Here is a 25,880-nt window from a genome sequence, read left to right as displayed (position 1 = left end):
TCATGAAGTCTGGAGAGAGGTGTGGTACATCTGGGCAAGGAGCTGTGGAGAGTATAGCTGGCTTTGCAGGGCACACACTCCAATGTTTGGGCAGGCATCTTGGTCCTTTATCTCTCAGTCACAGAATATAGTACCAAACATCTCCACTTCCCTGCCAGGGTGACTGGGACAGCCCCAGTCTAACTCACAACATCCCTTAGGCTCCAGTAAATTAGTTTCTTTTCTAAAGCTTGAGCAATCCTGGAAAGCCCTGAGGACAGGCTGCCCTTGTATAAGCTGGACTGGTGAAGAGCAGTCAGATGGACCTTACCTGTACAAAGGTTGAGACTCAGGGCTCTGAGCAGATGAAACAAAGCAAGAGGTAGTGAGGTCTGGTACCACATTCGTGAGGGAAGTGCTCAGCTGAGAAAGGAGGAAAGCAAGGGGCCCTTAGCAGGTGGCTTGGGCAAGCTGGGGAATGTGCAGCAGGGCGTGGGGTACTGCAGCTTCCCCCTTGCTGCCTGGTGCTGCTATGAAGCTGTGCCCCACCACTGACCATGCCCACAGAGAGGTGCAGGGTTCTGCTGTTCGTTGGAGCAACAGGAAGAGGGATGCTGCATTTGAGAGATGGTTTTCAGTTTGCAGCAGTTGTGTCAAGCCTGGAGCAGTCCCCACTCCTCCCACTGGGGGTTTGGGTGAGAGCTAATGGTGGCTAATTAAGTGTCTTTACAGCTGATTCCATCTCTGCAGATTGCTCTCTGCATTCACCCTGTGCTTCAGTGCTGGTAGGTCCATCCTGCTGCCAGCTCCAGGCAGGGCAGGACCTGGACTGTGCTTCACCCTGCTGATGCTGCTTTTGCCCACGGCTGCCAGCTCACTCTTCACAGGCTGTGTCTGTCTTGGAGACTGTAGCTTCTGCTTGCCAGGAGCTTTTATCTGCAGAAGTAGCTTGACTTCTGTTGGTGGGAATTCAGATTTAGGTGGAAGGTGCTGACATTCAGATGTCTTGACTTTGGACTGACTCTTCCCTGGGAGGTTTTGGTCTGGTACAACCATTGTGATGTGGTAGCACTCCTTCCATGCCAGGGCAAATCTAGGTGTGTGCTGCGAGCCTCCCTGTGTGCTCTCAGGTACTCAGCCCAAACTATAAGGACATGCTGCCCCAAAGCTCTTTGGATGCTGCTCACAGGAAGGCCCATCCAGAAAATACAAACTCTTTCTGATTTTCCCTACACAGCTCTTGAACCAGGTGCTGAACCGTGTGACAGCTGAAAGGAACTTGTTTGACAGAGTGGTCAACCTGCGTCTGCCGGGTGAGTCCACACATTCACTCTCTGTTCCTTTCCACGGAAAACATTTTGGGAAGGGAGGGATGACTTGTACCGAAGGTCTGTGCAGAGCTGGATGGGATCAGACCTCAGACCTGCCCTGCTCTGCCTGTCACACAGTGGCAGAAGCTCTCACTTTCCTCTTTTGCTTCCATAGGGCTGGAGAGCGTGGACCATTACCCAATCCTTGTGGCCGTGACAGGGATCTTGGTCCGGCTGCTGGTGGACAGTGATGTTCAGGGGTAAGTGGCTTTTGCCTTCCAAAGCATGGGGTCTCTGTGTGTGGCACTGCTCTGGTGCTGCAGTGGTGCCATGGGAGGTGTTGCAGAAGCAATGTGGGGGTGTGGGGACCAAAGCAAGGTGCGACTGATGTGTGTGGAGCAGGCAGAAGCCAAAGAGCCACATTCCCTGTAGTAGCTGCATCCCAGTGCTACTGCTGGGTGCAAAGCCCCTTCCTGTGGTGATGGAAAACCCTTGTGAGAGGTGGCTTTGAGATGCTGTACTGACAGCACACGAGCACCTTCTTCCTTGGGATGGGGTCTGGCACTGTGTGACAGGACAGCTGCTGTTGGAAGTTGTGGGTGCTGCATGTGGTAGAGCAGTGCTGATGTGGTGACACATCAAAGTGCTGCAGCACACAGTGATGGCTGGAAGGAAGCTCATTGAAGCTCCTTCGCCCTGGACCCCTCTCAGGAAGGCATCAGAATGTGTGCAGAGCTCTCTGTCTGCCCAGATCTGTGGCACAAAGGTGAGACCAATCTCCAGGCACTTGGGTGATGCTGACTTTAAGATTAAACAAATCCTGTCTTTATCATAGCTGATTATTCAGAGAGGCAGCACTGGGGGAGTGATGTGGCTGGACAAAGCCACAGCTGATCTGATCATTTATGTGTCTCTGTCTGCTTGTATCGAGTCCTGCAAATAGACTTGTTCTGACACTCTGCAACCCTGCCTTTTCTGTCTCCCAGTATCATTTGCAGGTGTCTTGCTTGGTCACTGTGTGGTGTAGTAGATGGGGCTCTTGTGTCTGTGCTGTACATCCTGCTTGTTTTCATATTTGGAGAACACAATAGTCTCTGGCTTTGCAGAGAGCAGAGTCCCATCTGGCTGAGCGGCTCAGCCCTGCAGCCAGTCTTTCAGCTTCTTCTCTCAAGGACTCAAAGATGTACACAAATATATCTAATTATAACCTGCCTCCCATGGCTGCTGCACCAGTCTCACAGCCCCAAGTGCAACAGTGCCAAAAGTTGGGCACAAGGTCATTGATCAGTGGCCTTTCTGGGCTGTGAACAGGGATGGATTTTACTCTCCCCCAGAACCTTGCTTCATGGAAAGGGCAGACATCATGAATTTGATGCCACAACTAGACACTTCTTCCTGGAGGAGAGAGGGAGGTGATAAAGTAGTTCTCTGCATTCCAGGTTGAGAAGTCCTTCCCTGACTGTCTCTTCCTTGAACAGCTGTCCCAGGCCAGGTCACTTGTCAGGTCAAAATGGGGAAGGGTTGTCCCTCAGGTTATCAAACCCCAAAGAGCACTGGGGAGATGGTAGTGGGATATCAGTCACATCTGTCCTAACCTGCAGGGAGTCCTAGGGAGACAGAAAGCTTCCAGACTCTGTCCTTCCCTGAAAAGCCCATTGTGCTTTGCGTTTGTTAATTCCAGGCAACCAGTGTCATCATCAAGTGGCACTGTCCCCTGTGTGCCAACAGCATCCTTCACACCTTGGTCTGTCACAAACCAGAGGCACTGTGCTCTAGGGAGGTGGCAAGTCTGTGATGTTCAGGGGCTTTGTAGTCACTTCCCTGAGCACTGGAAGGGAGAAATAAATGCAAAATAGTGGAATGATGCGTGAAAAGCATCATGTCCTTAAGGTGGACCTAACTGTGCAGGAGAAGCAGAAGGTGGAACAGGAGTAAGCCCAGGGAAAAATATCCATAAACCAAAATTCTTCTGTGTGATTTTGCAAAGCCAAGCACTAAAACTGAGGTTTGATACGTCAGTGATCTATAAAAGGCAAGCAAATGTTGCAGGGGAGCCAGTGAGGTCAATCAAGACAAAAGAACCAAGGCAGGTGGCTTGGAGACCCTCTACTGCTGCCCAAGCAGAGGGGATGGCAGAGACCAGGCAGAGACCAAGGGCAGACTACATCATGGGGAAGGGAGAACTGAGCCCCCCACCCTCTTTGCAGCACTCTGCATTGAGGACTGGGTGTTACACCCCACTTACAGAGCAGTTCTGCTCCATGCGACCACACTGAGAAAAGGCAAACAGAGATGGGATGGAGAAAGCCAGTAGGTGTGAGAGGAACCACTGAGCCTTTTCTGCTGCCTTTGCATTCCTCGAGGACTCAGCCCTGGTTTCATTCTCTGTCCAAGGCACCATCACCACAGGGTGCTGAAGACTGCGAGGTGCAGCTGGGGTAACGGTCACCCAAAACCCAGGGAGATGGTGATGGTCAATGATGGCTGGCCCAGAGCACAGCAATGGGAAGTATCTGTCTCCAGATACATGAGTAAGAGGAATGGAAAAGGAGAATTCAAACCTTCCTTGTGCCTGTATACTCCTATGGGAGATGGTTGCCATGGCTGAAGTGATTTAACGGGTCCTGTATGTAACCAGGTTCTCCAGAGCAGACCAATTGGTGTGAACTCATGTGAAGACAGCTTTCCTTTTTCCTTTCTCCCTCTCAGTACAGTGAGCAGGATAACAGGATGGGCTTCTGTCCTTCCACAGAAGCATTCTGCCTGGGTAGTGCTGGGAGCTGATAGGAATCTCTGCCAGGTCCCATTTGGTAACTCCCAGATTGCCAGACATCTTTAACAGATAGATTTTCCAACCCACATTTGCATGTAGGAATATCTCTGTGGGAATTACTAGAGACAGGGTGACCCTGCCTGGTTCTTTGTGAGGAGGCTGTGCCCCAGAGAATGAGGATGGGGAAAGAACCTTGGGAGACTTCCATGGCTTCTGTGTTTTTTCTGGTTGCCTCTAACCCAGCAAGCAGACACTGTGCCAGGCACTTGGTTGGAAGGTGTTGCAAACACCTGGGACATAGAGAATGGGCTCATCTAGTAGTGAAGGAATGAAGTCCCATTTATGGGACCAAAACATTCCAGTGGGGAAGTAAGTAAGTAAGTGAGTAAATCCTGGGCCCTGCCAACTTATGCAGTCGCGTTATCAGGCTGCAATCAGATGCCTCGGCTGCTCCTTTCCCAGCACAGCATGCTTATCCAGGCATCAAGTCCTCCTGATGTGGACTGCTGGCATCAAACAGAGCCATTAAGCACAAGGAAAGGGAGCATGGACTGTTGGTGAGACAGTTGATCCATCATTTGCTGTAGTCCCTGGATGCAGCAGGCTGGGCTTTTGAGAGAACAGAGGTGCATTTTCTTGCTGGGTCGGGCAGGACAGGCTGGTGCTGCTCATGGTGAGGCAAAGCTTTAGTGCCTCCTCCCAGCCCTCAGGTCTGAGAACTGTTGGACAGCACTGTGGAATCTCAGGGGCTGGCAGGGCCGAGGGCAGGGATGTCCCTATGCTCCCTTTGCCAGCCTTAATGACTGAGCAGGTAGGAGAGGGAAGGCAGGATCTGCCAGGCTGTGCCAGGAGCTGGGCTGAATCCATACCACAGACCCTGGCTGCCTTCAGGCAGTATCATCCCCCCGTTTGTCTGCTTGCTAAATAATTGAGCAGATTTTCTATTAAGCCTCTTTCAGAGTGAGCTAATGGAGCGGTGCTGGCCAGAGCTGGTGTCAGGATCCTGGCAAGAGCAAGCAGCAGGGGAAGGGGTGAAGCCCAGAGGTGAGGCTGTGGTCCCCTGTGTGTGAGGGCACACTGTAATTAGGACTGGCTTTTTGGGAAGTGAGTGGCCATCCCAGAGTGGAGATGAGCTGTGTTGTGTTGGGGTTTGGACATTGCTCTGCTCCTTGGGCTTCCCCCATGCTCCCTCCAGCCCCTCTGAGGCAGGGAGTTGATGTTCTCAGGCTGAGGACAGGATTAGGGCACATGCAAGGAGCCAGCAAACCAGTCTGTACGGGACAAGTCCTTAAGAGCCTTCAAGGTGCATCTCCCATGGACTTCCGCATGAAAGATGGAGAAGACGGAAGGAAAAGCACTGTGCTCACCAGGAACATGGTGGTACCAACCATCAGAGCACAGGACAGGGATCCTGGGCTAGAAACAACTGTGCTGTGCCAATGAGATGCTGAGGAGGAGGCAGTGGGACCTGCCAGAAGCAGCATTGAGCTGGGGGGGTGTTGGGATGTTTCTATCTGGGTCTCTGCAAACTACAGATGGGTGCAGAGAGATGGTCTGGGAGGAGACAGAGAGGTTCCCAGGGCAGAAGTAACACATTGGTGAGTAGAAGGGTAAGGAGGCACAAGTCTTGGTGGGAGAGGAAGGCTAAGAAGACTGCTCAGTTGCTAAATGCTTTTGGGATCACCTCCACTGTAAAGATCAGACTATCCCGGTCTGCAGGTTCCTTAACAGCGTGACCACCCACCTGTGTGCTCCAGCACTGCTGGGACTCAGGGGCTTGGCTGTTCCCTCTGGACATGGTAGTTTTCTGCATAGTTCCCATAGGACCTTGTAATTACTGATCCCTTAAACACTAGTGCTCCCTCAACAGTGTTGATGAGCAAGCTGTGGTGGAAGGAGGGGCAGGAGTAGACATTTTGTGGACCACACAGTCTAAAGGGGTCCTTGCTACCTTGCTCTGATACTCTAGTCTTGCAGTGTGTAACATACCAGCATGAGCATGAGCCAGAACATGGAAGAATCACTGGCTCTGACCTAGGTTTCATGGTTAAAAAAGGAGTCTGGTCTTACAGCTTTTACAAGCTGCCAGCTCCAAGTGCTGTGTCCTGAGTGATGGGACTGCCAGGGCTGGGCTCTCCCAGCCCCTCAGGGCTGTCAGGCACATGCTGGGAGGCAGGAGCAGGGCTTGTGCTGGCCAGCACCAGGCTTTGCTGATTTCAGCTGTCTGGGAAACTATGAGCATTGTAAGGAAAGGATCCAGGCCCTGCCATGTTCATCATGTGTCCATCCTTGGCAACAGGATGGGACTGGCATTCAACACACCCCCATTGTCCTGGCTGAGGTGTGAAGTGCCAGGGGAGACAGGAGTCAGCTCTGGATACTGGTCCCCAAAGCCATTCCTTATCCCAAAGCTAGTCCTTATCCCCACAGAGGCTCCCTGTGTGCCAGGACCACCGAGCTTTGTGCTGATCCATTACTTTATCCTGCAGAGTCAAGGAGCAGGAGGGAGGTTTGGCAGGGAGCCAGGAGTGTAATGGTGGAGATGGCTGCCAGGAGAGGACAGTGTATTCCTTGGGGTATATCCATTAGGTTTCCTAGCTCCTGCCTGTCAGAGAGGCTGTGCTCCTGGCTGTTTTTCCTTGCTGAGATGTTCTGCCTTTCAGGCTGCTTAATGAACTGCTTCGACAGTTCAAACCACCTCCCAGTGCTCATTGGATCAGCAGTGTGGTGTGGGATCCTTTCTGAGCATCAGGAATGTGTGAAAAGCAGCCTCAGGACTTTCCTGGGTAAAGGCAGTGGGATCCCTTGAGGGCAGCACAGATACAAACCTCAGAGCAAGTCCCCAGAGAGAAAGCTTCAGCATTCCTGCAGGGATAGGAGAACTGCAGCCAGCCTAGAAGAGCTCTCCTGGGCTTCTTCAGGCTGGTGTGTCCCTGGAAAGGCCTCTGGGAGCTTTTCTTACACTCCCTGAGCTCTCTCCAAGCTTCAGTCATTATCCTCAGCTGAGGACGCAGGTTTGCAGGAGCAGTAACACCTGGGAAGCTGGTGTTAGCCATGGGGAAGTGGAAGCTTAGCGAGGAGACAGACAAAGATTGTGATAATGGGTGGGTAACACCCACTCCGGGCGCTGGGGCCCACAGCAACACTTCATCTTTCCTTTTGGAGGAAGATGTGGTGCTTGGATATGGTACATGCTCTGGCAGGTGCAGGGAGCAGTGCCCTGTTCTGGTTTGGACCTGGGCACACTCAGCTGTGTCTCTATGTCTGGTCAAATTCAAACCTTCCTTCCCATGGGATCCCTGCCTGGCTGCAAAGCCAGGGGAGAATGGCAGCACCTCAGCTCCACCCTCAAGGTGCCACTCACCTCTGTCTGACACCGATGCACCTCGTCACCCCCTGGCAGCACCCATTGTGGCCACACGGCGTCCTGGGCCCGTCAGGACGCTGCGCTAACGCGAGGTGACAGGGCCAGCGGCGGCGGGTGTGGGGGAGCGAGGGCACAGGCCAGTGGGGCCTGTCGCTCCGCATCCCATCGGCTTGGCCAGCCGCAGGGCACAGATCGCATGGAGCTGCACAAGGTCACCCTAAGGAACGGCGCTGGGTGGCTGTGGCTGTCTTAGGAGAGCTGCTCTCCCAAACACTCGCCCCTCTTTGGATGGTGGGGGGGGCGGTTTTGACTATTTATTTGGGCACAAAAATCAGTTTTTGCTCAGAAAAAAGCTGCATGTTTCCTGGCCAAAGTAGTTGAAGGACGTGTGCTAGTGCGGTCCTGATGCCACAGGGTTCTTCCCCTCCCACTGGCCATAGGGCAGCCAGCAGCTCCTGGGGCCAAGGCACTTGGTTGTGGGAGGGGGCTGCAGGTCTCTGAAGGGCCCTGGTCCCCGTTGTGTCTGAGCTGTGCTCCTGCCCACAGGGTTGCCCCAGCCTCCCCTGTGCTGCATGTGACAGCCACATGCTCCTGCTCCAGCTGTGGATGGGATACTGGTGACTGGCAGATGGGTAGGATACCTTTATCTCTCTGTGGGATCAGACAACCATTTTGGGGGGGCAGAGCTACTCCCTGTTTCAGGAAGAGGCAAGGGTGGGTGCCAGGGAAGGCAGTGCAGGTGACACACATGGGGGGCTCCATCTGCAGGGAGCACCAGGACTAAGCCAAAGGCAGGGCCAGTTCCATCCCTAGCAGTGCCTTTCCCCTGCATCTAAACCATGTTTGTTCCTTTCAGGGTCTGGATGTGTCAGTCGGTGCTGCTCCTTCCCCAGCTCCCAGGCATCATTTTGGGGACCTGCCTGCCCAAGGACAAACTACTGTATACTTCTCTCTCACTTGCACCAGACCACTGGCACATTTAACCCCCTGGCTAGGGCCACCTGAAGGCCATTTGATGGGAACAGAGGCTGCCAGTCCAGTGCAGATTGCCTGGCTCCGTGCAGGAATTCGGGGCTCCCTCAGACCTCAGCCTCCCACCGCTATGCCCTTGAGCTGCGGGGTGGCTGCACACTGCTGCAAGGGCAAGGAGACACTCAGCCCAGCATGAGCTTAAAAAAATAGGCATTTTTATTCCAATGGAACTAGAGAATTATGACCCAGGAGAGGGGAGGATTACTCACATTTATCGATAGGCTGATTAGGTTACTGCCTAAATAGCTTGAGCAGTGCGCGTCCGCCTCAAGGAGAAGCAGCGAAGGAGTGCATGGTGCATCGGAGACCTCAGTGTCCTTGGTGGCACAGGGAGCTCTGAGCAATGCGGGCTGGGGCGCTGTGTCTTGTCACCTAATCCTGCCGTGACGATTTACAGCTTCTCGGGAAGCAAAAGCTTGTAAGGTTTGCTTGGCTGCGTGGCTGATCAGGCGCTGAGCTCCATCCCTCCTGTGTGGCCGCGTTTGGGGAGAGGGTGTGTATCCCCTCTTGTGAACAGTTCCCCTACTTCCAGCCACGGCATGCTGATGGGGACTGGCATCACCATTCCTGAGGGTCGTGGCATGAGCCAGGACAGTGTCCCACTTGTCACAGCTATTCCTTGGCATGGGGGCATCTGTGGAGGTGGTGTCAGGTTGGGCATCTCGTGCCTGGGGACATGGCAGACCCCCAGCCCCAGTGTCACCATTAGGGAGGGTGGGTGCCCAAATGAAGGGGGGTTTCTCCAGCATGCTGGGTTCATCAGCATTACCCTTGTGCTAACAAGGCCATTGCCAGTGGATTATGCAAGTAGCTCTCGCTGGGCACCAATGTGCCTGTGGCCAAAAACCCACCAGGAGTCCATGGCTAAAGCAGCTGTGGGTGATGCTGGTCGCTCCCATGGGTCATGGTCAAGCCGGCAACTCGGGGTGCCCAATAATCCTGTTCTAGCGGCGATGGAGGAGACCAGCTTTCGGGAGACCCTAGCTCTGCTCCCAGCTCTGCCCCGCTATGACACAATGGGGGTGTCAGAAAAGACGGAGCTGATGGACTCTGAGTCCGACTTGAGCTGCAGGACCTTGGGGTGCTTGGGGTCGGGAAAGTCCTCGCCAAGGGCCAGGCGGATCTTGCCATTCTGTGTTTCCCTGATGGGCTCAAGGAAGACAACGTGTTTGTTGGCGCTGGCCTTGCGGTTTGGCCCATCGGTGGCAGGGGGAGTGGTGCTGAGGATGGAGGACTGGGCGCTGCACTCCTGCGGGGTACTGAGTGGAGCCGGCTTCTTGCAGCAGCCCAGGCAGTGGCATGGCGTGAGGTACAAGTAGATGATCACCAGCACCAGACTCACAATGCAGCCTAGCAGGGTTGTGAGGCCGGTGCTGAAGGTCTCCCCAGCTGGCTTGGGGTAGAGGACGGTCACATTGAACTCACACATCTTGCTGAAGTTGTAGGGGTTGTTCATGGCCAAGCCTACATAGACCCCTGAGAGCCAGGGTTTGGCTACGGCGATCCTCAGGCTGCCATTGCGATAGACCTCCAGGGAGCGATTGCTGTTCCCTGGGTGTTTGACAGGCTCGTGGTGAGGGGTGATCCACATGTAGGTGGTGGCTGTGTGCGGCAGACTGGTGTTAGTGGTGTTACAGGTGAGCAGGATGGGCCGGTCCACCATCCCCTCCAAGTGCGAGAGGTGTGCGTCTTCAGTGCCTGCCGAGCAGTTCTCAAACATGTGGCTGTGTTTGAGGAACTTGATCAGGGACCGGGGCACATTGTCAGACACCTTGCAGGTGTGCTCCTCAAAGAAATCTTTCACAGAGCTGAAGCCTCGCTGATTCCAGTGCTGGAGCATCAGGTAGAGTGGGCAGCTGCACGTGATGGGGTTGTTGTGCAGGTACAAGCCATTGCCGATGTTTTCGGGCAGAGCCGCCAGCACCTCCACGGGGATGCTGCTCAGGCTGTTGGAGGAGAGGTCCAGTGTGCGGAGGTTGTAGATTCCCAGCCCCTGCACTGCATGGAAGGGGAAGGTGGTCAGGTTGTTCCAGCTCAGGTAGACTTTCCGAAGACCACTCAGCTTGGCAAAGGCATTTTCATCCACCCGCTTGATGCGGTTGTTGTAGAGCAGCAGCTCCTCCAGGCTCACCAGTGCCTCAAAGTAGTGCGTCTCCACGGTGTGCAGGTGGTTGGAGGACATGTCCAGGTGCCGCAGGAAGGAGGCATTGTGGAAAGCCCGCGGAGAAAGGTCCCGAATCTGGTTGTGGCTGATGTGAAGGGCCTCGAGGTGTGGGAGGGCAGCCAGCCAGCGGTCGTGGAGCTGGGTAAGGGCGTTGTGGCTGAGGTCCAGTGTGGTGGTGGTCGGCGGCAGTGCCTGGGGCACCCACTGCAGCATCTGCCGGCTGCAGCTCAGCAGGTCAGAGGTGCAGATGCAGGCGGCGGGGCAGCGGTGGGACTGCGGGGAGGCTCGGGGAGTGCGGCCGGCGGCACACAGCTGGAGCAGCAGCAGGAGCAGCTTTGCCACCCGCGGCCAGAGCGGGTCCGCGGGCACCGGCGGGGACATTGTGGCGGGCAGGAGCCTCTGTGCAGCCCGGCGGCACAACCAGGCTCGATGAGATGCGAGACAAAACCTGCCGCCGTCCTCGCGTCTCTCCCCCAGTGCTGGCTTGGCTCTACCAAGCATCCACAGATGCCCTTTTGCACCCCGCGAAAGAGGATCCCGATTCCAGCCGTGGGGCTTGGAAAGAGCTAAAGGGCGGCATCGCCCTGCCCGGCTCTGCCGCGGCTCACCCGAGGCTGCCTCGTACCTGTGCTCCGGCCGGCCGGGCTGCCGGGGGTCGGGTGGGAGCCGGCGATCAGCATCAGGGGGCTGAGGCGCTCGGGCGCTGCGGGGCTGCGTGTCGGGCTGGTTGGGCGCCTCGCTGCTTCCTGGAGCTGCTCATCCCTGGCGTGTGAAGTTTCTCAGGGTTCAGCGCCGCTGGAGCACGTCCGCACGCTGCGACCTCCCGGGGGGCCCCGTCCGGCTGCCTCCCGGGCAGCAGCTCCGGGAGCCGGGCGCGCTCCGGGAGCGCGGTCCCGCTCCTGCCCCTATTTACGCGCGGGCGGTGCGCGGTGAGGGGGCCGGGCGGGATCCCATTGGCCCCGGCGCGGGGAGTGGTGGCCGCGGCGCTGGCCCTGGCCCGCTCCCTGTCCCCGTCCCTGGCCGTGGCCCTCCCTGTGAGTGGGCAGAGCGATGCGCAGCCAGCACCGACCCTGCGTGGTCGCTTGTCCCCGGGGAGCTCAGGACCACTTCGGCCGTACCGATATGCAGCCACCGGAGAGCCGCGACCGGCTGTAATCCGTGAAGTTGCTGCTCCGCCAGTGCCCAGCCTCAGGCAGAATGCTGGAATAAATCTGTCACCTCAGGGAGCCCCTCGTGTCCCATCCTGCACCTAGGCTGGGAGTGGGGATGGCGGTCACCACCCCGGTGCTGCTTCTCTCCCAGCCGTGGTCCTTCTCGCTGCCTTGACCCTCAGCACCACCACGAGCTGGGGACCCCCCAGCACTCCCGGCCCTGGGGTGAGCACGGGGGGCTTAGCCTGGCGGGGTCCCCACGGCAGAGGGGGAGCCGCGGGCTGCTGGCAGGGAAGGAGTGGCCAAAGGGTGAAGGACACAGTGGAATGTCATTATCCAGAGCTCAGGCAGTTAGTGGGAAGAGGAGAGCTGGGGAATTGGTTTCCATTAGGGCAGCAAAAAGCTAATTTGGCGGCTGCGGCTGCTGCGAGTCAAGGGGCTGTTAACCCCCTGTGTCCCGGCTCAGCCTGTGCTGCCTGGCTGCTCCCTTGCCCCTCCTGCCACTGGGGTGGATCTGCTTGCTCCTGGGCTGGCCACGGAGCCAGCTCTGCTCCTTGTCAAGGGCTGTTACCAGGCCACGGCACTGATGCCTGATGAAGACACTCATAAAGGTGACCTTCATCTGTGCTGGCTGTCCCTACTGAAGCCAGGAAGAGCCACGACTGCTCCCTCCTGCCTTGTGGGGGGACCCTCTTGCCCTGAGGGCAACCTGATCTGTCCACTTGGTGCAGGAGGGCCCCAGCCCCTGGCATGAGGCTCTGCAGAGCATTTCCCCTGTGGTGCTGTGACTGAGGGCAGCACTGGGTGCTTCAGCCGCCCTGCAGCAACCCAGGCACTGGCCTGAGGGCTGCAGCCTCAGCAAGTGCTGAAGCACCATATTGATCCCCGGAGCCTCTGAGTCAGGGTGGCAGAGGGAGGAGGAGGATGGCTGCTGGTCTTTAACTGCATTTGAGCACGTTCCCCTGGGCTGGGGGGACACCAGCTGAGGATGCTGGTGTGGGAGCACAGGGTGGGTTGTCTGTGGCCTGAGGTCTGTGTCCCTTGGCAGGACTGAGCACGCGACTGCGGTGCTGCTGGCAGATCCCTGCTTCCAACTGCGCTCCATCCAGTACCTGCTGGGCCACGCTGAGCCCTCGGCCCTGGCAGCAGCTGCCCCAGCCACGGACAAGCGCCACTTCTCCCTGCACACCTGTAAGTGTTGGCACTGCCCTGGGAGATGGGCTGTGCTCACCACCCACCCGCAGCTGGGGAGGGAGGAACGGGGCTGCTGGTGTCTGTGTACCCTGCAACATCTCCCAGCCCTTTTATCCTGGGGACAGGTGTCTGTGCCCTACTCCACCACTCCAGCAGTTGCACTTTGGATGGGGATGTATCCAGTGGCAGCCAGTAGTTCTGCCCTTCTCAGTGCCCAGTGCTTCTTGTCCTGGCTGGTCTCTAGGGGCAGCTGCAGCCCCTGTGCATCATTCAGCAGCCTCAGGGCAGCCTGAGGGTCCCATCCACCCCACACACACCCAGTTTACCCCCCAGACACAGAGTACATCAGTGCCGAGGAGCTGGCAAAGGTGGAAAAGATGCTGAGCCATCTGAGTGAGGAGTCCAAGCAGGCGGCTGCTACCACACTGGTGAGTTTTCCCTCTGCCCCAGTCCTCAACAGCAGGCCTGGAACACAGGGCTTTGGCTGCCATCACTAACCGCCTGGTGACCCCCACAGCCCACCAGTGAGGAAGACCTGTGCCCCATCTGCTACGCACACCCCATCTCGGCCATCTTCAGGCCCTGCTCCCACAAGTCATGCAAGTGAGTAGCTCCCATGTCTGACCCCCACCAGGATGACTGCCAGCCCCCAGCCCTGCCCTGGGCCATGTGGGTGGGGGCTGATGCTCTTTCCTCCTCTGTCCCAGAGCCTGCATCAACCAGCACCTGATGAACAACAAGGACTGCTTCTTCTGTAAGGCCACCATCACAGGGGTGGATGACTTCACCAAGCCAGCCAGCTCATAGAGCCCAGCCCCACACCATGGGCTCCCCAGCTGAGCGGGGCAGCCCCCCCACCCCATGCTAGCTTCTCCCCAAACTCTTGCCCTGCTCAGGGCTGTGGGACCCTCACCCAGGGGGTCAGGACCCAGCATAGGGCAGCAGCGTGGGGCAGGAGGGCTGCAGGGTGGGAGAGGCCAGCAGCCTGGCAGCTTCTCTGCCCTGTGGGCTGTTCTCAGGGAGGGGAGCCCGAGGCCTCGGCTCTGTGGCAGCACTGGGAACACATGGCAGCCCCGGGGCTGGGGCAGAGGGGCCAGGCTGGGCGTTCGGGCTGTTAACTTGCCCCTGGCTGGGGGCTGACTTCATGAAAAGCAGCATTAAATTATTCTTCCTTATGTGGTGCCATGAAAGATGGGAAGGGGAAGCCAGGCTGGCCCTGGTGAGTGACCCGGTGTGGGGGCTGCACTCAGGTGATGCTTAATATTAAATGGAAATATAAATATTTAATACAAGAAGAGCTGGGAGCGCAGAGCCTGCTGGGGGCTGCTACATGATGATGCGTGGCTCTGGCACGGACTCGGCAATGGATTTGTGTGGCAGCACATTGGCCCCGTTGAGGTAGAGCTCGTCGTTGACGATGACATCCTCGCCCAGCACCGTCACATTCTCCATGCGTACCTGCCCCAGAGAGGCCCTGTCACATCCCTGGCCTCAGGGCCCAGTGCCAGGCTCCTGCTCCTGCCTGCAGGGACCACATCCCTGCAGACGCAGCCCATGGAAGTGGGAGGGCAAAAGCTGAGCCCTGATTCCCTGTGGGGGCACCCATTTCCTCACCCACTGCCCCACGGAGCAGCTCCAGCCCACGATGCAGGACTCCAGCCAGGAATGGGAGCGGATGCGGGCTCCCTCCAGCACAGTGCAGCGTTTGATGCGCACCCCGTCCTCCACCACCACACCGGCCCCGATTGTCACGTTGGGGCCGATGACACAGTTTGCCCCGATCTTGGCACTGGGGTCCTGGAAGGAAGAGGGGCTGTGCCAGGGTCAGGCGGGCAGACAGCTCTTGGCATAGCCCATATCACTTGGCCAGCCAGGGAAGAGGAGGGCACAGCTTGAGGATGGCAGCAAGGGCAGCGGTGGGACAATGCAGAGAGCCCATGACATGCCTGAGGCTGGTGTGCTGGGGGCTGGCACTTACCACCAGCACATTCCCTACGACACCAGGCCCCGAGTGCAGCTTCTCAGGGTGCTGAGCCCGCAGCGCCTGCAGGTACATGCACATGCCCGTAAGGAAATCCTTTGGCTGCCCAATGTCCATCCAGAAGCCTGTGGGGACAGAGCCATGGTGACAGCCCCCAGCATGAGGGTGGCAGTGCAGGCAAGACCCCCAATGCTGTCTGCACTGTGCACAGGGCCTTACCCTGCAGCTCCATGGCGTAGAGCTGCCCGTCCTGTGCCATGGCTGGGAAGATCTCCTTCTCGATGGAGGTGGGGCGCAGCTGCGAGGATGGGGCGCAGGGCTGAGCAGGGGGCACAGCACCCCCCAGCCTGACCCAGCCTGGCACCCTGGCTCATACCTGGATGCGCTGCAAGATGCCAGGGTTAAATATGTAGAGCCCAGCATTGATTTTGTTGGACACGAAGACGCGTGGCTTCTCCACGAAGCGGCAGATGCGGCCAGTGTCGGCCTCACACACCACCACGCCGTACTTGGCAGGCTCCTCCACACGGGTCACCACCAGCGAGCCCTCGCCGCCGTGCTGCCGGTGGAAACGGGCCAGCGCCGCAAAGGGGAACTCGCAGATCACGTCGCTGTTGAGGACAAAGAAGGGCTCCCCGTCCTCGGCCAGCAGGTCCCGTGCCAGCGCCAGCGGCCCCGCTGCGCGGCCGTGAGTGACGACGCAGGGACGCGGTGAGCCCAGCGCCCGGGTCCTGCTAGCCCCACCTGTGCCCGTCCCGGCATCCCTTCCCAAGTCCCTGGTCCCTATGGATTCTCACTCGGCCCGCTGTCCCTGGTCCTGCCCATGTCCATCTTGGCATACCCCTCCCGATGGCCCTGCTCCTCCCGTCTCTACCCATCCATAGCCACGCTGCTGCCCATGGTTTCCCATTCCAGGTGTCCCCCAGCCCTACCCACCAATACCCACCCCAATGTCCACGGTGTCCCCCTCCCAGAGTCCTCAGCCCTGACGTACCCACCCCGGTATCCCCCTCTCAGCACCCACCCTGCTGTCCCCGGACTTCCTCCAACCTGCCTGCGCCCGCCCCCAGCCCCAAGCCCCTGCCCGAATCCTACCGGTGCCCAGCGGCTCCTTCTCGTGGGACATGGAGATGCGGATGCCGAGCTGCGGGCACAGGGTTAGCGGCGGGACACGCCGGGTTGCGGGGGGAGGCGGGGGGAGGCGGAAGGGCCCTTACCCGTTGTTCCTGCTCCCGCATGGCGGCCTCCAGCGCGTCCGACATGTAGCTCACCGCCAGCACCACATGGCTGACGCCTGCCTGCGGGAGCGCGGGTCAGCCGGCGGCGGGGCTGCCCCCGTACCCCCCGCGCCCCGCGCCCCCACCTGCCGGAGAGCCTCCAGCTGGTGGAGCAGCACCGCCTTGTTGCAGAACTCCACCAGCGGCTTCGGCCGGCTCAGGGTCAGCGGCCGCAGCCGCGTCCCGAAGCCGCCAACCAGGATCAGCGCCCGCATCCCCCGCGTCCCGCGTCCCACGCCAGCGCCCGCACCGACACGTCAGCGCCGGGCGCGCCGGGCGCGTCACCGTCGCGCAGCACCGCCCCGCCCGCCCGGCCCTGCCTCCCGCCCGCCCGGGTCCTACCGCCCCGCCTCTGTAACACCGCCCGCCCCGGCACACCCCCTGCCCCCGTAAACACCGCCCGCAGGGATCTAAGTGCCCGCCCCACACACTTCCCCGCCCAACCGGGACTTAACGCCCGCCCGGTATCCATGGCCAGGTCGTTGCTGCAGCCACCGCATTCTGCCCGGACCCGGGGCTACTCGGGCCGCAGTAGCCACGGGGCGACCGCGATGAGGAGATAGCAGCGGCGCGGCCGCACCGGCCGGGGATGTTCACCCGAGCCCCCCATCCCTCCCCGGGCTCAGACGGCGGGAGAGGCAGGCACAGCACACCGCGGACAAAAACAGATCCTTTAATGGTTTTTGGTTCTCTGTGAAGCACAAACAGGGTGGTTATTCATGTAAAAACAAACGGGGCCAAGGCTATGTACAAGCTGTGGAGTCCCACCGCGGTGGTCCGAAGAGGGGGAAGCGGCTCCCACTGAGCACCGGCAGCGTGGCCCGTCCGTCACGGCCCAGTGAGGTGGGGAACGGCAGGAATGAGCGCGGGGGGGACAGCAAGGGGCTCTCCAGGAGGTGCAGCCTGGCCTGCCCGAGCACAGCCCACGGGGACAAGGACATGCAGACGTGGGTGGCGATGGGCCACGCTGCGACAGGGCCACAGAGTAACATGGCTGTTGTGGGTACCTACACCCCAGCGTTCACCCAGCCTCACTCCCTCCCCTGAAAATTCTGCGAGTCCTGGCAAGGCAGGGACCCACAGGAGCAATGAAGTAACCCAGCACAGGGCAGCGTGCAATGGTAGAAGTCCTTGTCCAGAGGGTGGGAGGGGAGTAGTGGCTTGGGCAAGTTTTGAGGAGCTGGGAGACAGGCAGAGAAAGTGGGAAGCGCTCCTGTCCCCTTCCACACCAGTGCCACAGACCCATGGCTGCAGAGGCAGCCCTGTGCACATGGAGTCGGCACACATGCGACATGCGAGTATTCCCCAAACAAGCTTTCCTGAAGTAATTTAAAAAAACCGCAACCCTGGCCTGGGGTGTACGCAGGGTATATGGTAACGCCATGGAACAAGTCAGTGAGAGTAGGAGGAAGCAGCCAGGGCCCCAGCACAGAAACAGGAGCTGAGGTGGAGCAGGGTATGGTCCGGTAACACCAGGCCACAGTATCAAACGTTAATTCCTCAACAAAGGAGGGTGGGGGACAGTTATTTTGGGAACGACTGACTCCGTGAAGCAAAGCTGAACAGTCAGGCACTGGTGCTGAACAGTCAAGACAGTGGCACTCACTGCTCAGCCAGGTCACTCCTCACCTGGCCCCTGTAGACCTTCAGGGAGGAGTCAGGGAGCAGCCCTACACCTCAGCCTCCCCTTCCACCACCCCCAGACCTGTTGGAAGAGCAGGGCTTAGGAGTGGAGGGTCCCCAGGGGAAGAGGGCAGCTTTGTGCTGGAGGGACAGAATCTGTACTTTACAGGAGGGGAAGGGTTGAAATGGTCCGAAATGCCCCGCTGCACAGCTGGGGTCATGTTAACTGCTACAGATACTATTGCTAGCCCATGAGCTGAGTACTTGCAAGTCAGTGGTCCAAGGCAGAGTCACACCTGCAGAGCCCCGTGCCTGCCCATGCCATGCCATCAGGAAACAAGCAGACCTCAGGTTTGAGCACAGCTCCAGGTGTGCGGCACTCCCTCCTGGCCGCAGCTCTGCCAGAGGTTGCATTTGGTCATTTCATTTCCGTGTTTGGGGTGGCTACTCACAGTGCCCAAACAGCAGAAAAAGGCAGCATCAAAAGCAAAGCCTCACTGGCAAAACCCAGGGCAGAGCCAGCAACACTGAACACAGGGACCAGCACCTGACTTCTCACCGGTGGCCCCACAGACGCTGCCAACCGTTAGGCAAGCGCCCTTTCCAAGTAACTCAGGAGAATTTCAAAGGGCAGGCTCCTCAAGCAGGAGGCTCCTCACACCAGAGCTCCAGCCTCGTGAAGAGCCCTGGGCTCTCCTGCTTCCTATTCCCTATGTCCAGCTCCTCCCTCCAGAACGCACACGTGATGAGTGAAGAACCGGGACACCCGACACCCAGCAGGCATCTACAGAGCCTCCTCCAGAGGGCAGAGCGAGTGTGGTCAGAACCATCTGGTCAGCATGAGTTCTTCCATCCTGCCTCACCTCAGCTCTTCTATCCAAGTACATTTAAAAAACAACGGAGCAATACAGTTGTTTAAAACCAAATTTGTCTGTGTTTTTCCTGTGGTAGTAGGTGGTCTTGTCTGCTCCTGCCACCAGGACAAGATTACGAGGCTGCAGCCCAGGGCTACTGGTTTTCCTCACGCATCTGTTCCATGATGTTGATGAGGCTTTCCAGCCCGAACACATAGCCCATGTCGGGCCCGTCGTGCACAGTGGGGTCGTCGCGGAAGCCTTTGAACGTGCTGTGTGCAAAGTCAATCATGCGCACGTCCACCTTGGGCTGGGCCGAGGAGCTGGGCTCTGAGCTGCCGCCGTCCTGGAGGCTCTCCGGAACAGAGCCGTCCACCCGCTTCAGGCAAGCCTCCGGCCGGCGATCCACAAACATCCCCGCCCGGCTGTCCTTCCCGTCGTAGATGATGAGGAGGGAACTGGAGTAGAAGCGGTAGGAGGCCTGTCTCTCCAAAACCGCCTTCAGGCTCCGCAGTTTGGCGAGGACAGGCTCAAAGAGGTCCTTGCGCAGCTCAATGCCATTGTGGAGATACTGGTACAGGGCATTGCGGAAGCCTTCGATGGAAAGGCCACGCCCATAGTACTTATTCCTGCATAAGTAATGCCCTGTGTCCAGCTGATAGACCTGGAACACCAAAGGAAATGCACATCAAGTGGGAGTAAGAGACTAAGGCCATGCAGAGAACCCTGAGCTGTCTTGCAGTGACAAGCCAGGGGGAGCTCATCCTGTCCCCATCATGATCGAGAGGGAGCAGGACACAGCTCTGCCCATTCCCTGAATTCCAGTGCAGCTCATGGCTGCATCCCATGGGCATAGTCAGGATGCCTGAGCACTAGTCTTCTCCCAGGACACCCAATAGGTAGCATGGCACAACTGACCCCAAGGGCTAAAAAGCGAAGTCTTACAGCAACTCAGACAACCCTCTGGCAGTGGGAACTGCCAACACCTACTGCCATTATGTGGCAAGTGATTAATGAGAAGCCCTCATTGCTTCAGAGCCTGTGAGCAGAGATCTGGGTTACAAAATACTTTGGCAGGTGGGGAAAGGATTGATTCTTGAACAGCAGCACCAACAGCAATCCTTGGGCACAGGACCCAGACACAGCCAAGCAACTTCTAAACAGTGCAGTACAGAAAGAAATGTCAGACACCTCCATCCCTAGGCACCGTGATTCTGGCTGAACACTAAGCCACAAAAATAATTTTATTAGAAAATCCCCTAATTGTCTGTGAACAAAAGAGCACTGGACAAAGTAGGCCATCTCAGGAGAAGCAGGTTCCTGTTTTAGGCTTAGAAATGAAGACAAAAGCATGAATGCTCATGTACCTACCTGCAGTGGGAGGCTCAAATTCAGTGCTCAGCAGGAAACACTAACTGGGAGGCTTAATGGAGCTGTGAAAAGGAAGGTGTAGCATCTGCAGCCTGGTGGATCCCTACCTGCATCCCACACACACGCACACCCAACGTGGCAGAAGTGCTCTGTTCACACTTCTTCATCTGCCGAGCAGCCTTCTCCTCAGAGGCATCATCTCCATGCTGTCTGGTCCCCATCTTCAGATCAAGCACGCAGGGAAGCTTGAAGTGATGCACCACATTCTCCAGCAAAAGGAACTCTGGGTTATGTGTCAAGGAGAACTAACCCACCAAAGACACCCCAGGGCCACTACAGTGGGCCAGCAGGACATAGGGTTGGGCAACAAATAAATAGGAACCAAAGAACAGACAAGAAACAGCTTGGTGAGTTGAAGAAAACGACAAAACCCAAACAGTGAACCCAGGTTTTAACAGCTGGGAGAAGGAAACAGCCTAGAAAGTAGAATGGCCAACAGCAGGAAGGTCACATGCAGGCATACTGGAAATTCAGCAGGGGAACCTGAAAAGCAAAACACTGGTGGTCAGGAAGGACACAGTATGCCAGTAGGAACTGCTGATCCATTAAGACAGAGCTTAAAGTCTAATCAAATTAGCCATTTGACCATATGGATAAACAATACAATCCCCATAGACTGAAAACTCAAGGCTCAAGTAATGGCAGGGTTGGCATGTCCAGAACAGGAGCACTGCCCAGTACCTGGGGGGGGAACTGGGAAGGTGACAAAGCCAGGAAACAGAATGGTAATGGGTGCTCTCTGTCACCAGCACACAATGGGCAACCCCCCAAATTGGGGCACAGCACTGAGAACACACCCCAGGCCCTCTGTACAGCAACTTGTTCCAAAGGGGGGAAAGAAACCCCAAAAGTTTGCCCTAAGGAGTCCCGCAGGGCACAGACCAACATGTTAACATTGAAATGGTAACCCGAGCACAGCTGGATTAAGCCTGCAAGAGAGAAATTCTGCTTGGTTTCAAAAGAGGAACTTCATAAAAGAAAGGAAGTGTGCTTAAAAAGGAGAGGACAGCCAAAGAGAATGACTTCTCTGCAAGTGATGCAAGCTATTTAAAAATAAAAGCTGGAGTCTCCAAGCGCACACTTGAGAACTGGAGAAGGAAGCCCACGCAGTTAAAATTATGAAGCATACAGATACTAAAAGTAAGTTTGTTTCTATGTGAAGAAAACAGAATCCAGGTGAAACAAAATAACCCCACAACCTGGCAAGTTCAGCAAAAAGCAGGAGTCATTTGCGAAGGCACAGGAAACAACAAACCCATCTTCAGCCAGATGAAGAAGTCAGCCAGACTGCCTGGAGGCGGAATGACATGATCTTTAGGGTCCTTTCCAATCCAAACCATTCTATGATTCATTAGTGTCACCGTATAGGAAGCAGGAAGGAACAGCAAAAAGGAACATGTAACTCAGCTGTGATTATGTGAAGGACAGAAATGCAAAGGGAAATGCAGGCCTGGCTGCCTCAGGCACAAACGGGTAAGGCCAGGGCAGCAGCAGCCTGACACACCCAGCTCTGCCTCCCAAAGGATACTGTACAGCTTCCGGTCCTTGGACTCTGACCGCATGCGGCTCAGCTGCTGCTTGTGGCAGCGCAGGCTCCAGGGGTTATAGCTGATCTTCTCAGAGCTCAGGCCACTGTTCCCATCCAACATCTGAAATGGAACATCTGAGTGGATGTGCAAGTCCACCCTGGGACTCTTCGTTTCCTGGATGCTGCTGGTGTAAAGAGAGAACAAACCTGCTTGTTAGAATCCAATGAGTTCTTCACATACTTATATCTGTCACATCCTCCCCTGGCACATAACCATCTCCTATTCCTTCTCCTGCTGCACACAATACAAATCATCTTAAAAGCAAATCCTCACCAATACCCTGGACTGTGGACCCATGGCCCAGGATCTGGTCTATCTAATATCTCTGCCAGGCTGTACTCTGGTAACAGAGCAAGTAGGAACACTTGTTTCTCTGGGAGCTCTGGCTTGGGTGAGGAGGTGGAGAATCATATACAAAATACCCTGGTAAGAAACCTCTGGGTTAAGAACCAGGTGAATTGAAGAGTGCTCAAATCTGCTCTGCATGCTTTGGTTCCACATCTGATAAACTGCCAAGGGCTATCCTGTGTCAGAAGCATTTCATGTGGATGAGCTGGTCCTGAATCCAGCAAAACTCCTGGCACAGTTTGCAGTGCCAAAATGTGCCAGGCTAGCAAGTGCATGCCAGCCTGGCCACCTTAAGGAATTGCAAAACATCCTCAACCAAAGGAACAGGGAAGAGAGATTTCCTGCTCTTTGTGTTGTCTCTGGGTCCTCAAAGTTTTACCTTTCAGTGCTGTCACTGGCCAGGCCAGGCTTCTCCTCCTTGTGCTCGGTGCCGCTGCTTGACCTGTGAAGGCTCCGGCGCGAGTGCTTGCGCCGCGGCTGGTCCCTCTCTGGCAGATCATCCTGCTCCAGAGCCTCATTCTCCACATAGGGATAGGCCACCAGGTTAATGTAGCCATCACTGTCTCCCTCAAAACAGACAGATACCACACCTGCCAGGGAGAAGTGACACGTCAGTTCTGTTTCCTGGGGGAGGGATGTTCAACCCAAATGTTCAGCAGGAGAGAGGAAAATGTAGCTCACAGAGCAGCAAAGCAAATCCAAAGAAATGAAGGAGGGGGAAGCTCTGCCACCACAGGAAATAAGGACAAAAGTGCAGCTGGTAGGCTGAGGGTGTGATTTATTTCCTTCCTTCAGTCTTGCAGCAAATGTCGTCAAACTGGGGAGAGTCAAGTACAGTCTGCCAAGATGCTGAGGGGAGCAAAGCATATGAAATAATATCTGGTTTGTTTGGGTAAGTACCTGTGTCCTGCAGGAGCATTCCTGCTGTTGACAGGGACATCGCTGGCCAAGCAGGACTCTGCTTTCTCTGCTAAAAGAGCTTTCCAGCATCAGAGCAATGAAGCACAGAGCCCTAAGGCTGAGGTGACACCTGCCACTCTTATCACAAGTCAGCCAGTCTCACAGAAAAGGGACCTGCAAGGGCCCAGGGCTTCCTGGCAATAAAAACAGAGGGCCCTGGAAGCACAACCACCTCTGCCAGGTGCAGGCACGCAGGACCACGTGTCCTGTCCAGTTTTACCTTCTGAAGGCTCCTGGAAAGCACCACAGTCCAAGGGAAGTTACAGATCTTTCACAGCACAGACTCAGAATATACCTATCTGGCCAGCCACACAGCAGGACTACTGACAGCTCCAGTTAGGGCTGACATCTTCATTTCTGGGACTGCCCCAGCCGTGAAAATGAGGCCATCAGCCTATCTCCTGATGTGCAATGACAAAATGTTTCATTAGCTTGTCACTAGTATTGACTAGCTGCCAGGAGTATCAAATGACATATGCACTGAATCACATGATTCATCACAAACGTGAGGAAACCTTGCCCTGCTCAGCTGATGCAGGCCATCCTGCTCCTGTCCTTCCTTTATCTGCACAGGACAATGCTAACAAGGTTCAGGTGGCTCAAACACAACTCCAGAGCAGCTCAGGACCCCAGAATGTCGCTACATAAATGCCACTCCAAGTGCTCTGGCTGCCTGGATGTGCTCTTCAAGGTATCTCTGTGAAGTCTTACAGTAATATGCAAGTGCTCAGACAGAAAATATCATACCCAATATTCCTCTTCCCCAGATCAGAAGGAAAGATTTCTGGGACTAGCAGGAAACTGCACAGGATGAAATCTTACACTGGGGTGGAGGTATACATCCCATGCCTTTAGAGTATCAGGAAGTATCAGATCCCAAGAAGACAAGAGTCCATCTGGACTATCAGCTACATTGGTTTTAAACACACCTGCCCAGGAAAGACATCATATGGATTCTCGGAACTACACAGGCTTCAGGGGGATTTCTGATGGGATACTAGAGTGCTGTGTGGCCTCAAGAGTGCCTGGAGGGTAAGAGAGGACCCATCTGTTGCAGACCACACCCCTCACTCATGACCTGTGTGCAGACACCGGGAGGGAAGCTGACACTGCTTTGGGACAGTCAGGCTGCAGCCAGATCCAAAGGCAAGACCCTGAACAGATGGTGGTCCCAGCTGTCTGTAAAGCACCATCTTCCCAGTGCCACGTGGAGACAAAGCAGCAGAGGGAATGGGAATGCTGAGGCCCCCAGAAGGCTACCTGTCCACATCACCATCCTGAACACAAATGCACAAGGCCAGAAGCCTATCAAGCTTCTGAAAGACACAGCTGAGCGGCCAACCTCCTACAATGACACAGGACTGGAAAATTCCACTCCTTCAAAGCAGCTGGGGACAAGGCTGCACCTCAGCACTGGGAGAGCCATACTTCCTGCTTTAGCAGCTTGCTGCTACAGATCCATAAAAAAGATGGGACGAAGAAGCAATAAATTACGGAACTGGAACGTGCAAATGCTCAGTCTATGATCTGGCTTCATTAGCTCAAGGTCAAGGCAGTAATTGACAATAACTTGGTAATAAAACTGCTTCGGTTACACATCCATAACCTTAAACTTTGGACTACAACTGTCACACTGCATTTTCTCCATCTAGAAAGAGGAGCACATTCAACTCAGTGTGCCTACAAAAAGAAAAAACTTCCTCCTTTCCACATGCTGCTATCAAACTACCAGCCCACAAAAGAGTTTAAAACAAGCAAAATGACACCAAAAAGACAGCAGCAGCTGCAGGAAAATGGAAGGGGAATTGAGGGCTGTAACTGCATTCTGGAATGCCAAGAGGCCTCACCTTTGTACTCAGGTGTGAACTCCTTCATTTCCGGGGGCAGGGACTCATAGAAGCGCTGCTCCCTGGTAATGAGGGGCTTGCAGACAGTGTGGTCGTCGTAGCGCATCATGCTGCTGTGGCCGCCCACCTGATGAATGAAAGGCTCCAGCAGGACCCCCCGGTCTCCGGATCGAGTGGCATTCTTGCCATACTTGCCCACTTCCATGGTTTGACAAACACACATTGCGTTGGGCACCCGTTGCACTCTTGGAGCATGGGGAGAGCCACATGGGCTGGGAGGGGTAGCTCAGCAACAGTCAGGCAGTCACAGGGGGGAAATCCTGGCAATCTGCTTCCTTGCAGCGATCTGAAAAAGCAACGGAGATTCCTGTTAGTAAAGGACCATTTGCACTCATTCCCTGTTTGCTTGGAAAAAGTTTATGGTATTTATATCCATATCCTCTGTAACCTTTTCTGTTTACATCCTGCTTGTTCCAGCATGCTCCTCTCCACCTCTTTAATCCTACAGGTAAACACACACTAATTCAGAGGCTGTCCCATCCAGAGCTCCTCCAATAGGATTGACAGCAGACAGGGAAAGGAGGAGATATGGCTATTTTCAGCCTCCCATCTTTAGAAAATATTATTTCCTTCCCTGTTCATTTTATTCATAAGGCAATGTGACAATGGAGCACAGTATAACCCACACCTGCCTATCGGTAATGGTGACTGACACAGGCAGTACAAACATTTCCAGAATCTGAATTCTACTCCTCATACCTCTGCATTTTTAACATCTAGATGACTAAATAATTCCTCTACACCAGCTACTGTCACACTGTTTCCTCCATTAGTGCTCACCTCTCTTCAAGCACTGACATGAAAGACTCCAAGTAAGACAGTCATTCTGTCACTGTGTGTGCTAAAACTGAATGGATTCCACTCAGATTCTGTCCTTTATTACTCCCAGCCTTTCAGGACAACAATTTTCTGATGCTTTCACAGCACCTATATGCACAAG

The 25,880-nt window shown here is 55.9% G+C and overlaps 4 protein-coding genes across 9 annotated transcripts in view; 1 reads left to right on the top strand and 3 right to left on the bottom strand.

The window, feature by feature from the left end:
- The window catches only part of RNF123 (ring finger protein 123), a 47,947-nt gene extending 33,802 nt beyond the window's left edge, over positions 1-14,145 (top strand). For both annotated transcript variants that reach the window (XM_085072996.1, XM_085072997.1), the window contains exons 34-39: positions 1,217-1,292; positions 1,465-1,549; positions 12,825-12,967; positions 13,304-13,398; positions 13,488-13,573; positions 13,678-14,145. In XM_085072996.1, coding sequence (XP_084929122.1) covers positions 1,217-1,292; positions 1,465-1,549; positions 12,825-12,967; positions 13,304-13,398; positions 13,488-13,573; positions 13,678-13,777 — 585 coding nt within the window. In that variant the 3' untranslated portion in view covers positions 13,778-14,145. The remainder of the gene's footprint in view (positions 1-1,216; positions 1,293-1,464; positions 1,550-12,824; positions 12,968-13,303; positions 13,399-13,487; positions 13,574-13,677) is intronic.
- On the bottom strand, positions 8,595-12,830 carry AMIGO3 (adhesion molecule with Ig like domain 3). The gene has a single exon (XM_085073001.1). The coding sequence runs from the start codon at positions 11,124-11,126 to the stop codon at positions 9,468-9,470; it is 1,659 nt and encodes a 552-aa protein (XP_084929127.1). The 5' UTR covers positions 11,127-12,830; the 3' UTR covers positions 8,595-9,467.
- An 88-nt stretch (positions 14,146-14,233) lies between the features above and the next one.
- Positions 14,234-16,514, bottom strand: GMPPB (GDP-mannose pyrophosphorylase B). Its single transcript, XM_085073008.1, has 8 exons — positions 16,315-16,514; positions 16,169-16,249; positions 16,047-16,095; positions 15,328-15,629; positions 15,171-15,249; positions 14,949-15,076; positions 14,585-14,767; positions 14,234-14,428 (listed from the first exon to the last, which is right to left on the bottom strand). The coding sequence occupies exons 1-8, from the start codon at positions 16,441-16,443 to the stop codon at positions 14,297-14,299; spliced, it is 1,083 nt and encodes a 360-aa protein (XP_084929134.1). The 5' UTR covers positions 16,444-16,514; the 3' UTR covers positions 14,234-14,296.
- Positions 16,515-16,885: 371 nt separating this feature from the next.
- The window catches only part of IP6K1 (inositol hexakisphosphate kinase 1), a 37,121-nt gene continuing 28,126 nt past the window's right edge, over positions 16,886-25,880 (bottom strand). For 4 of the 5 annotated variants that reach the window (XM_085073002.1, XM_085073006.1, XM_085073004.1 and 1 more), the window contains 5 exons: positions 24,881-25,226; positions 22,453-22,663; positions 21,665-21,849; positions 20,184-20,359; positions 16,886-19,369 (listed from right to left, as the gene is read on the bottom strand). In XM_085073002.1, coding sequence (XP_084929128.1) covers positions 18,860-19,369; positions 20,184-20,359; positions 21,665-21,849; positions 22,453-22,663; positions 24,881-25,103 — 1,305 coding nt within the window. In that variant the 5' untranslated portion in view covers positions 25,104-25,226 and the 3' untranslated portion in view covers positions 16,886-18,859. The remainder of the gene's footprint in view (positions 19,370-20,183; positions 20,360-21,664; positions 21,850-22,452; positions 22,664-24,880; positions 25,227-25,880) is intronic. The other variant, XM_085073007.1, reaches the window with a different exon arrangement.

This window comes from Lichenostomus cassidix, chromosome 12, assembly GCF_008360975.1.
Source record: "Lichenostomus cassidix isolate B80296 chromosome 12, HeHo_3.0, whole genome shotgun sequence".
Lineage (NCBI taxonomy): Eukaryota > Metazoa > Chordata > Aves > Passeriformes > Meliphagidae > Lichenostomus > Lichenostomus cassidix.
Note: the sequence above shows the minus strand (reverse complement) of the source record. Positions and strands in the feature narration are given on the sequence as shown.